Source organism: Uloborus diversus, chromosome 9 (assembly GCF_026930045.1).
Source record: "Uloborus diversus isolate 005 chromosome 9, Udiv.v.3.1, whole genome shotgun sequence".
NCBI classification, from domain to species: domain Eukaryota; kingdom Metazoa; phylum Arthropoda; class Arachnida; order Araneae; family Uloboridae; genus Uloborus; species Uloborus diversus.
In genome coordinates, this window is record NC_072739.1 from 157,422,359 (window position 1) to 157,434,567 (window position 12,209).

Here is a 12,209-nt window from a genome sequence, read left to right on the forward strand (position 1 = left end):
AAATATTTTCTGATAATGCAAAGACTTTCCGTTCATCTTGTGAAATACTGAAATCTTTTCGTAAAATAATAAAGCATCCAGAGCTGCAGAATTTTGTAGCGTCGGAAAACATCATTTGGAAATTTATTCCAGAACGTTCTCCATGGTGGGGAGGTTTCTGGGAACGATTGATGAAAAGTATTAAAGACCCGCTGAGAAAATTACTCGGTAGAGCTCTATTGACATTAGAAGAGCTTGCTACCATCCTTACAGAAATTGAGTTTATTTTGAATAATAGACCAATTACCTATGAGTTCAATGATTTAAATGAACCAATTGCATTAACACCTTCATGTTTTTTATTTCCAGGAAAGGACAAGATTAACTTTCCAAATTATTTCCTTGAGGTATTTGACAAAAACTCTAACCAAAAGACTTTACAGAAACGTAAATTGTTCCAGACTCGTTTAATCAAGCAAATTTGGTCTCAATGGAAAGAACAGTATTTATTGCAATTGAGAAGTGCTCATAATTTTTTAGATCCTCACTCCCAACAGAACTTAAAAATTGGAGATGTAGTGCTTGTTGAAGGACCTTTGAAAAATAAGTTACTGTGGGACATGGGTGTGATCGATAAAGTTCTCATAGGAAGAGATGGCAATGTACGTGCATGCATAGTCCGCACGTCTAAAGGTTGCTTAAGAATTCAACTACTCAATTCAACTACTCTATCCATTCGAAGTGACTGTTTTGTAATGAAATGTATTGTTTATTGAATGTTTAAATTAGTTTAATTTCAGACTGAAGTATGTTGATTGTTAATTTAAGTGATGATTGAAATGTCTAATTTAGTTTAAATTGATAGATCTGTTTAATTTATATTCTTAAGTTTTAGTGTACTCATTAAAGAGTACAGGTGGGGAGTATGTGGAAAAACTTTTATGTTTTTTAAAATGGCAACAGTATTAGCCAAGCAGTTTGGTGTATATATACTCAGTGAATTCATGTTCAAGGGCTTATGTTGCTTATGTTAGTTCTGTTATGATTTTAATTTATGTTCGTTCATTTAGTTCATAATTTTTCTTCAATAAAATGTTTTAAGTTAATTGGTTTCATGTATCTGTTATAACCGCGTGGCAGAAGAGAGTTAGAAGTTGTTTCGCGACAAGACTTAAGTAGGAGCATATTCTTGAAGATTTAAAGCTTGGATCCTCCTTTTTGTAGATATTTGCCTAGAAGCTTGTTAAGACACCTTTAATGGCATCCTACATAGAATGTGTGATGCAGGATAATGGTAGAACTAACGAGACATTGGGACATAATATTGAAAGTATTTTGTGTAATTTGTCTGCTTGTCATCAAAAAAGGGTGGAAGTATCTGAAGACATAACATGCCTAATAACAATTCCTTTAAAAGGAATTGGTTAATTTTTAAAAGGTTTTTACCATATTGTTTGGAGGCTTGCTCCATTTCCCTTGAATTAGGATCTTTTGATCAAATCCAATTTGTTAAGCAGTTATATTTCTGTTTCATTCATGAAGAAATAAAGATTTGATCATTTGAATTGTTACCTACTATGCGTATATTTTTGGAAGCTATAAATAAAGTTCTTGTATCAAATCTATGTGTCTGTATATTTAATGTTTTCTACCAGATTGTTATAAATTTTCTGCAACCTCTCGAATTAGCTACTATGTATTTTTTAACAGCTACATCTAGCCATTTCATATAAATCTTAGAAGTGTGGTGGAAAAAAAAAACATTTTAATCATTTGAAGTTTGGTTGCTAATATTGCTAAGAAGTGTTGGTTCAGTTATGTTGGGACAAATGATGAGTAAAAGAAATTGTTTCAGACATGCACTGCTCATGGATCCTTCAAGTGTGCATATTAGAGAGGATATGAATTTCTTTTTCAAATTAATACATGATTTATAATTATCTGTTTTTAGCTGATAGCCCTCACACATTTTCACTTGTTTTAGTTTAAGCCATGATTTCTTAGATTTCAAAATTTTGTTTCTTTAATCTCTTTTTCAAGATTCTGTCATTTTTTTTCAAGCATTTTCAGCGTAGCACATTCTGGTCAAGAGACCCCACAGTAATACAAAGACCACACATAAACTTTGATTTCAATTTCACTTGAAAACGTATAAATTGTTGTAACTTGAAGAAGAAAAAAAAAGCCCCTGCCATTCATTTGAATTTTGACGTCTTGAATTCAAATTATGTTTCTTGAAATCACGAATTGCAATAGGACCCTACTCGTTGAGTTTCTTGTTTCTATATATAGAATGGGAGTAGAGGACAAATTCACTCATATCATGACCAGTGGTTTTCTAGGTTAGGTAAAACGAGGCATTTTCATTAAAAACTAGTAATTAGGATGGGGTAATAAAGATAAGATATGACCAAATTGCACTCGTGCACTTTTCATAAAGATTATACTTACAGCGTATAATGTTATACCTTTATCCTTACCAGAATTAAGTATTTAATGACTCAAGAATCTCAACGGAATATCAATTTTCCTTGATGTGGAGTTGAGATACGTCCATTAATTTACCGATTAATCCGTAAAAAGATTATCCTTGGCGGTTTTTTTTTTTTTTTTTTCTACCCTAACAAACTCCAAATTCGACATACAGAATCTGCTTTTCCCACTTCTGTAATGCGCTAGGATAGTTGTTCCTAACCATGACATAAACGGAAAAATCGCACTTTTTTTCTTTCTAGGAATAAATGGTTTTGAGTTTTTTTTTTTTTTTTTTTGGACCAACGTTCCAGGAGGGGTTTTGAAACTAACAATAATCTACGCTACACTGGCTGGGAGTTGCCCCCCCCCCCCCTCCCAAAGGATGAATTAATTTCACTACTTTATTTATTACATTTTAATTGACTTTTCTTTTGCATTTTTTACGTAGTTAATTAAAAAGAACACAAAACACACACAGCATATTTGCTTGCTAAGGAAGTATTACTGGAGTCAGAGGCTCAGAGTTGCAGAATACATTTAACTCACTAGTTTCGAATTCAAGGGACCGTATTATCGCGATTCGTCCAGTAATTCTTTGATGGAATCAATAATTATTTTGATTTTTTTAAATTTTTCTTTTTTAATTTGTAGGCGCGCCTAAAAGAGTCATTTTGATCCAGGAACCTATTTGCGATTCTTTTTCAGCTTAAAAAAAAATGCAAAATGAAAGAAATCATATGGTAGTTTCTTGGAAAAACCATGATTTTTAATGGAAACGGTATGTAGTATCAATATGTTATCTCGACTGTATCATGGTTTCAAGAACAAATCAGCAATTGTTTTGAAATTCACACAAAAATAGTTTCTGAATTCTTCAGCAAAACTTATATGTTATGATTTTCTTTATAAATTAATTTAAAAAACTCAAGTGAGGTATGGGTTTATTTAATAACCTTGCCCTTGTGTTATAATCTTAATGGCAAATGTTCCTGAGTAAAACTGCTCATTGTCTAGCATCTCGGTGACATTATATTGGGTTTAGTATTTAAATGGCTTGAAACATTAAAGATGTTTTCGGTCCACATTAAAAGTATATTAGTGCAAAATATTCATGTACTTCGAAGTAGATTCCTAGATAAAGGAGAAATAAAGTCATTAAAACTTTATTATGAAACATCGAAGGTGGGGCGGGGGAGGGGGCTATTCAATTTTCCGTACCCCCTCCAAATGATTTTTCTGTATCCGCCCCTGCTGGCTGGTCGTCGTATTTGTATTAGTTAATCAGTACAAAGTACTTTTTTTTTATCAGGGACAATTGCCACAATAGGCCATATCGTCGTGGGAGGGGGGGGGGGTCAGGCCCGTTATTTGGACAGTTTAGTCTTAAAGGAGGGTAGTCTCCGATTGAAGGAAAACTCAAGCTCTGGTGGTCCTGTATTGGTAGGCCCAATTTTTTTCTTGACCAGGGGCTCTATGTTTTTTATTTTACTGTAAACTGAGCAGGACCGGATCTATAAATTTTGTGCCCCAAAATCTGTAGGGATCTTCCCTTAGTAGTATGTGTGTGACGTGTCTTTGTGTATTTTTTTTATTTTTATTTGTTTAATTAACTTTTTTTTTTCAATTTTTTCCCCAATTTCTTGGGACGTTGGGCCCCTTGCACCACGGGGTCTGCAGGTACGCAGATCCAGCCCTGGAACCGAGGACACTCATGCTCCCCTCTCCCATTGTGCATATATACAGTAGGGGATTCATAACTATATCGTCCAAATAAGCTGTGCTGTCTGTGTGTAGCTCAGAACCACGGTTACAAAGCAAGATTCATGCTTAGGAACATATGACGTTAACGTAATGCTGACGCGCGATATGCATAGAAGTCGGAGTCGGATTTCTCTCCTGAAGAAATACTAAAAATGATGCTGAACAAAAAAAGTCAACAGTTTCGGAATAGTGTTGACCTTGCCAATATTCATTAAGATAAAATATAGTAGTTGACATTAGTCCAAAAAAATTTTTATGACGGGGGGGGGGGGGCCGTCGGACACCTCCTAATCCCCAAAAGTGACAATCTTGGAATGAAGAAACAGTTTAATAGTAACAAGGGTGCCTAATCTTTCTCATGAGCGATGCCCTAACTCCATTAACCCCAGAGTATATTGATATATCATTGTGATCCCGGAAAATGGGCGCTCATGCAACATTTTGTGAAGAGCGGGCCCAGATATTTTCCCCATGGTGTAGCAGGATTTTCCCCGTGGAAACCGATTTCTGTACAGATTAGAGTTATTAAACATTTGACATTTCTAATAACTTATTCATTAGTAGCTAGAGAAATGTTAATACATTTAAAAAGTACTAAAATCAAGAAGTTCTGATTTCCGAGGGTGCTCACCTGGGGGGGGGGGGTCATTAAAATATTTATAAGGAGGCGTATTTTTCTCGTTTGGGGGGGGAGGAGCGCAATATTGAGAGGGGTGCGCCCTTGCCCTTAGGGAGACACCTCTGTGATTTCTAAGGGGGGAGGGCTTGAGCCCTCACTTGCCACCCATATGGGCGTCTATGGCCGGAGTACCCCCCCCCGTAAAAAGAGTCCCTCTAAAATGAGGATAAACATATCACTTAAAACTAGCCCCTTAAACACCTAATTAAAGCAGCCTGTGTACCATGAACTCTCTCTCTCCGCGTATATTTCTTCCTAAACGTCAACGGTCCTGTTCAAGCGACGCATCAAATTAAGGACACTAGTCCCTGAAAATCTTCATTTGAATGACAGGGGTGCTCATCCCCGATGGGCAAGGGCGCAACTCCTCAAAATCGCAAAAAACACCCGAGCAAGAGTCCCCCCGAATGAAGAAAACCCTAAAAGCACCCCCCTAAAAATGCCATGATCCTCCCCCTAGGTGGGCACCCCTGTGAATGGGGACATTCAATACTCAAGAACTCAAGCTATATTATAAAAAGAAAGATATTCCCCAAAAGTCTCCATTAGAGTATTAAGAGATCTCCTTTCCAATACAACCAATACATAGCTCTTAACCCCTTCCGCCCTCTAAAAATGTAGGGACTCTACTCTATAATACTAGTTCGAAAACACATGAGAACTAGTACTAGTACATCCCCCCCCCACAAAAAAAAGGAAAAAAACAATTTCATGGAAAGTCCTCATCGCAATAAGGATCCCACAAAATTCTCATAATGCTTTCGCTTACGACAAAGCCTCAAAGCTTTTGTAATATTGATTCCGAGCGTATTTCTCTTTACGCAAGAAAAAAATGGCAACCGACAATATTACTCAACTGTATAATTCGTCATGTAATTTATTTCCTGTAGAATTAGAAGTTTTTCGCCAAAATGAGCGATTATTTTACCAATAAGTAGTCCCTACTGGAGTAGACTACGTTAGCCAATCATAGCTGCTTATTTTCGAGGAGTAGTAGCAACGTCCAAAAAAAAAAAAGAGAAGCTCTGTAGTATCATGATTTTATTTGCTTTCTTAATTTTAATCAACCTGAAGTCCTTTTTATCATACTTTATTGTTTTTTCTACACGGTTGTGATACCTAAAAAGTAAATTTGATGTATTTATATGTGTTTTAATTTGGGGCTTACCTATGTAGCATTGAAATTTTCGCCTGGCAACACGATGCTTTCAGAGCGGTATTTTGGGTATTTTTGTTTTTCGTATGAATTCCTGATTCTGATTATTGAAATGTATCCTGTCAATTTACATCACTTCGACAAATTTTAAGACCCTTACAATGAGTACAGCTTATGTATAGTTAATTAAAATGAACGTTTTATTAAAATGTGTATCCTGTAAGGGATATGAAATAATTTTTCATACATCGTTTAAAAAATTCTTCCACACACATCGTATTTCCTCAGACACATTTATTGACCATCTGCAAAGTTTTTCAGTTATATAAATGATATTTAATGTTTTTCGTTTCCTCCCAAAGACGGTAATATCTAATGTTTTTGAAGTATTTAGTAATGAAAGCTATTTGCATAAGTTTAAGCAGTTTTCGCAATTGTCGACAATGGTCCGCGTTTTAAATGTTGCAGAGAAAAATGATGCTGCTAAAAATATAGCTGATATTATGTCAAATGGTAGATTCCGAAGGCGAGATGGTCGTTCTGTTTATAATAAAATTTATGAATTCGAATATAATCTTTTCAATCAACGTTGTCAAATGGTAATGACATCTGTATCTGGACATTTGTTGAATTTGGAATTTACTGGATCATATAAAAGTTGGTAAGTAAAGAAAAGATTAAAATTCTTGAAAAATTGTTATGAATTTTTTAAATTTCAGTGTTGAATTCTGGTTTAGGGTCATTTCCATATCAAATCAATTTAAAAAAAATAATAAGTTTTTAAGGTCAATGTTTTAAATAGTAAGAATTTTTTTTGTCTGTTCATTTCCTCCAGAATGAAAAAACTGAAGGTTCAAAATGTTTCAATATTTTTTTCCAAATTTTACACGATTCATTCATACTATATGGTCATCAGTGTGGAAATAAGTGGTTGTAATAATCACAATTTGCAATTTAAAATATATGAAAGACCCAACATCATAAATTTTGCGATGCAGAAAAAAAAAAAAAGAATATGTTGTTACATACCATATGAATGACAAAATTAAATGTGGATGCAATGTAAGGGAGTGCGGTAATGAATGGGCCACTAACAAAATATACAAATACATATACAAATACAAAAGTGACGATCAGCAACAGGCTCTGGGTCCAGCTAGGCTGATCTTAGTCAATTTACAATCCCAGTGAAGATCAATGGCCCTCTTAAAACTATCTACTCCCTTGCTGATTACCACCTCTTCCGGTAATCTGTTCCAAGGTTCCACTACCCAGGGTTGGTTAAAAAAACGGTTTTTTTCAAAAAAAAAAAAAAAAAAACGGTTTTTTGGTTTAAAACCGGGTTTTTTTGGTTTAAATACTATTTGCGAGAAAAACAATTAATTTTCGGAAGGTAATTAAGGTTCCATGTATTTAGCAGTTCTTCAATAGTCACATTATACCTAATTTCTTGATTAATTAAAGAGATTAGAACAAAATCTTGTACCTAGCTAAATTAAATAATTAAAATAGCTTTCTGCGGGGAAATATTGATTGAAATGTTTGACTTGATTAAAATATTATTATACATGTATATATAGACCCTTCATGATACGAAATACTGGCTTCTTTTTTGATTTCATCAAATGAAAGCCAGATTAGGTCTTTTTTTCTACCAGAATTAGACATTCTTTTTAAAACAATATGAGTAAGTAACTTTTGTAAACTGCACAGGTTAGCTAAGGCAAAGCAAATACCAAAATCCCAATTCCAATGAACAAAAGGGGGGGGGGGGGACTAAGAATTATCTGCACCCAGTAGTCATAAAGCAGCATAGGTGTATAGCCAATCAAAATCTTTTGAGCACACAGAATCCAAAAAAAAAAAAAAAAAAAAAAACACCAATGGAGAGTGTAGTTTATATGTGAAGATTTATATATTTCTCTATCAATTTTTACACATACATTTGCATTTTGTTCTGGGAATTTAAAAATTTATCTTTTAATCTTCCTACATTATAATATAAGGAACTATTATGTATCATAATATGAAGTATAAACTTTTTTTTTTAAAATTTGATTCAAAAAATATTATTTGTGTTCACCTGCAGAACAAATCTTAATTTTTAGGTACAAAGAATTAAGTTAGATTGTTGATTACCTTACAAGTCAAAGTTAAAATTCCAGGAAAGTGCAAATATATGGGCAAGAATGTCATACCCCTGCAACAGGAGTGAGCAATATAATGGATTGCATCTACAATAAAAGATTCAATCCTTAGTAAATCTTAACTAATCATGCAAATTAAGCATAATGATGGAAGTTGACTGATATCTGCTTTATGGCACATATATGAAATAAAAAATATATTAATATTTTTTTTCGATTAAAGCTTGTAATACATTTTGAAGAAGCAACTTTGCAATTTTAGTATTTATCTCTGCAACTTAGCATAAATGAAATTTTACATTCTTCAATATGTGTGGGAAAATCAATGTAAACCTGTAAAATGGATTTTTTTTGGCTTTTTTTTAAAAAAACCATTTTTTTTTTAAAAAACCGTATGGTTTTTTTAAAAAAACCAATTGGTTTAAACCAAACAACCCTGCCACTACCCTGCTAAAATAATAATTTTTCCTAATATCCATGTTAGCCTGAGATTTAAATAGCTTAAAACAATGACCCCTTGTCCTGTTTTCAGTGCTAAACTTTATCCCCTTAACATCTTTCATTTTAATAAATTTAAACAACTGAATCATGTCTCCTCGGTCTCTTCTTTGCTCAAGACTGTACATTTTTAGCCTTCTAAGCCTGGAATCGTAGTCTGAATGAGAAAGTCCATTAATTAGCCTTGTAGCCCGCCTTTGAATCCTTTTCAATACATTAATATCTTTGTTAAGATAAGGAGACCAAAACTGAACTGCATACTCTAAATGAGGTCTTACCAAACTTCTATATAAGGGCAGAAGAACTTCTTTAGATTTGTTTGAAATAGATCTATTGATAAACCCAAGCATCTTATTGGTTTTGTTACTAGCTATGCTGCACTGTTGACTAAACTTTCCCGACTTTTTAAGACGTCCAGATCAGTAACTTTTTCTGCCTGACTAATGACTGAACCTTGCAAATAATAACTTGTACACTTATTTCCATGTCCTAAATGTAGCACTGATATTTCCCAACAATAACAGCCATACCCCATTTATCAGCCCACTCCGTAATATGATGATCTAGATCCTCTTGCAGCTGATGTGCTTGTTCATCATTATTTACAATCCCCATAACTTTGACATCATCAGCAAAACAATTCATGTTCCCAGAAATATTTTTATGAATATTGTTCATAAAAACAATGAACCAAACAGGCCCTAGCACTGATCTCTGAGAAAACCTGCTTAAAACCTCACTCCATTTGGAATAATTTCCCCTTACAACCACCCTTTGTTTTCAATCGATCAGCCAGTTTTTTATCCAAATGAAATTTTCCCTCCTATTCCTATATCAGCTAATTTGCTAAGTAGAGCAACATGCGGTACCGTATCGAAAGCTTTTTCAAAATCAATGTAAACAACATCTACAGGCTTCTTAGTGTCCAAAACCATGGTAACTTTGTCATAGAAATGCAATAAATTAGTTGCGCAAGATTTACCTTTCCTAAAACCGTACTGAAAATTAGTCAATAGGTTATTAGTCTCTAGAAAATTAACTATCTTAATTTTTATCAATGTTTCAAAAATTTTGCAAACCACCGAAGTTAGACTCACAAGTCTATAATTTCCCGCACTCCCTTTAGACCCTTTCTTGAAGAGCGGTGTAATGTTAGCCAGCTTTCAGTCCTCTGGCACTGTCCCCGAGTTATAAGAAGCATTGAAAATATTTACGATTACATCTGCTAATTCCTCCGCACATTCAACTAAAATTTTTGGATAAATATTATCAGGTCCCGGAATCTTAGTCTCTTTAATTTTTTTCAAATGAAGTAAAACGTCATCCCTGGAAAATACAAAGTCCTCAAGCTGTACTATAGCTTGTGTCTTGCTGATGTCAACTGTTGAGATACAGTTATCATTAAAAACACTCGAAAAAAAGTTATTAAGAACATTAGCAATATCATTATGAAAAAGTATTTGCATAAAATTATACTAGCTAAAAAGTATCTATTATTTCACTGTATATATGCGTATTAGAAAGTCTTCCCATATCTGTAAAGTAATTTTAAGATGTGATGTTATTTGAAGTTAATCTATTCAAAAAATTGAATATATTCAGGAGTATAGGTGGGGCTGAATGAGCCACTCTATCATGGTTATGGATGGGCCACCAAAATATGGGTTTTCTTCCTTTTTTTCTGATTTTCTGTTTAATATGAAACATAACAGGCTGTCATTGATTTAGATTACTGTCTTGTTAGAATAGGTTTATAGTAATTTCTAAAAAATTATTTGTGCACTTTAACCTTAAGAAATATTAGCTATTTATTAGAAACATAAGTAAAATTCTATAAATGATTAAGATGAACTGTCCAGTTATTGGCCACACCTACCAGTATTTCACCATTTGGATTTGATATATGATTTAATCCAGTATTTAATAAATAGCTTGGAGTAGAATGGTGTGCTTTTGCTTTGTTGATTTTATATAATTTTTTGAAAATGTCCTTTTGTTTGGTTTTGTAGGCTGGTGCATATTTAAATACTTGTCTATTTGAAAATCTAGCTAATAATTCTTATTTTATTGACACTTTGTCAATGATAATATTGAATTTTATAAAAAGCAATTAAAATTTTAATTATTAAACAAGAAGTTCCGTTTAGAACTATACGAGCCTACTTTCTCGTATACCCATACTACTTTCTAGTACCTGATCAATTTTCTCAAAAATAGTTAAAATCGTAAATTGTTTCAAACATATCTTCTATAATATATAAAAATGACTGTTTGTCTGTATGTCATCCATGAACTCAAAAACTACCCGGCAGATTTGGCTGAAACTTTCACCGTTTGTTATTTTTGGTACTGGGAATGTTTATAGACCAGTTCGAAAAAAATCCGATCGATAGTTCCTTTTTTATTCCAATTTAAGTCACAATCCATTGGATAAATACAAATAAAATGATCAGCTGCAGAAATTAATTCGCGTGAAAGATCTCATTGATAAGAAGTTAGCTGTTGCCATTTTTCTATTCTTTCTTTATTGTTTTATGGCTTTTCATGCAACGGGGGGATTTAAAACTTTTCCTATTTGATATTTTTAGCGATTGATTGATCTTGCAAACTGCGTGAGTACAAAATTTGAGTAGAGTCACGGCTTCACTTGATACCTGGACCGATTATTATGAAAATTGCTATATATATGTATTTTTCCACGGAGAAGGTGCATAATATGCCTCATTAAAGTAACTCGCCACCAGGTGGCACTGCAGAGTAGCAACTTCTGCCCCGTTCAACTGATTGTCATGAAAATCAGTATAATGGTGTATTTTTTTTGTTGGCGTAGCAACACGTGTCGGGTACAGCTAGTTTTTTTAATATTTTAAGCTAATTTCTTGGAATAAATTATTCCTCACTCATTTAAAAAATATTAGATGCGTAAAAAACAAAAAAAAAAAAAAAAAAAAGAAAAAACAAAAGAACAAATAAAATAGCAGCACCTTTTAAACAAAGCATCTAATGCCCTTTTTTCCATTTAAAAAAAAAAAATTCCTTAACAGCTTTCAAAACGAAAAAATAATAATTAAAATTAATAAAGTTGTTAAAATAAATACATCATATTAAAAAAAAATCGTTTCTTTTTCCCCTGTTGCCAAAAATTATTTTTTAAATGAATTAATGCACTTACCAAAATAAATAAAAACAGTAAAATGTCAACTTAAAGAAATACTGTTCATTGTCAAAAAAAAAAATAAATAAATAAATAAATAATCATCATAAATGGCTTCGAGTTTATTTGCCGAAAACTGAATACCTAAATTTAAAACTTTAGCGTGAAAATAAAAACACGTCATATCAACAATAATTATTTCACAGTTAAAACCATAGCTGCGGAGTCAGAGTCAATCTGATTTTGGAATAAAGGAGTCGGAGACGAATATCCAAGAATTGGAGTCAGTCACTTGTCCTCCCTGTATAAATTTTTGCCAAAGGTACGAAGTCGGGGAGTCTGAGTCTGATTAATTGTCGG

At 33.2% G+C, this 12,209-nt stretch overlaps 1 protein-coding gene across 1 annotated transcript in view; it reads left to right on the forward strand.

Annotated features, from left to right (window-relative positions):
- The first annotated feature begins 6,493 nt into the window (after positions 1–6,493).
- LOC129230713 (DNA topoisomerase 3-alpha-like) overlaps positions 6,494–12,209 on the forward strand; it is a 94,417-nt gene continuing 88,701 nt past the window's right edge. Inside the window, exon 1 of the mRNA XM_054865133.1 lies at positions 6,494–6,711. Within this exon, the coding sequence (XP_054721108.1) occupies positions 6,494–6,711 (218 nt within the window). The remainder of the gene's footprint in view (positions 6,712–12,209) is intronic.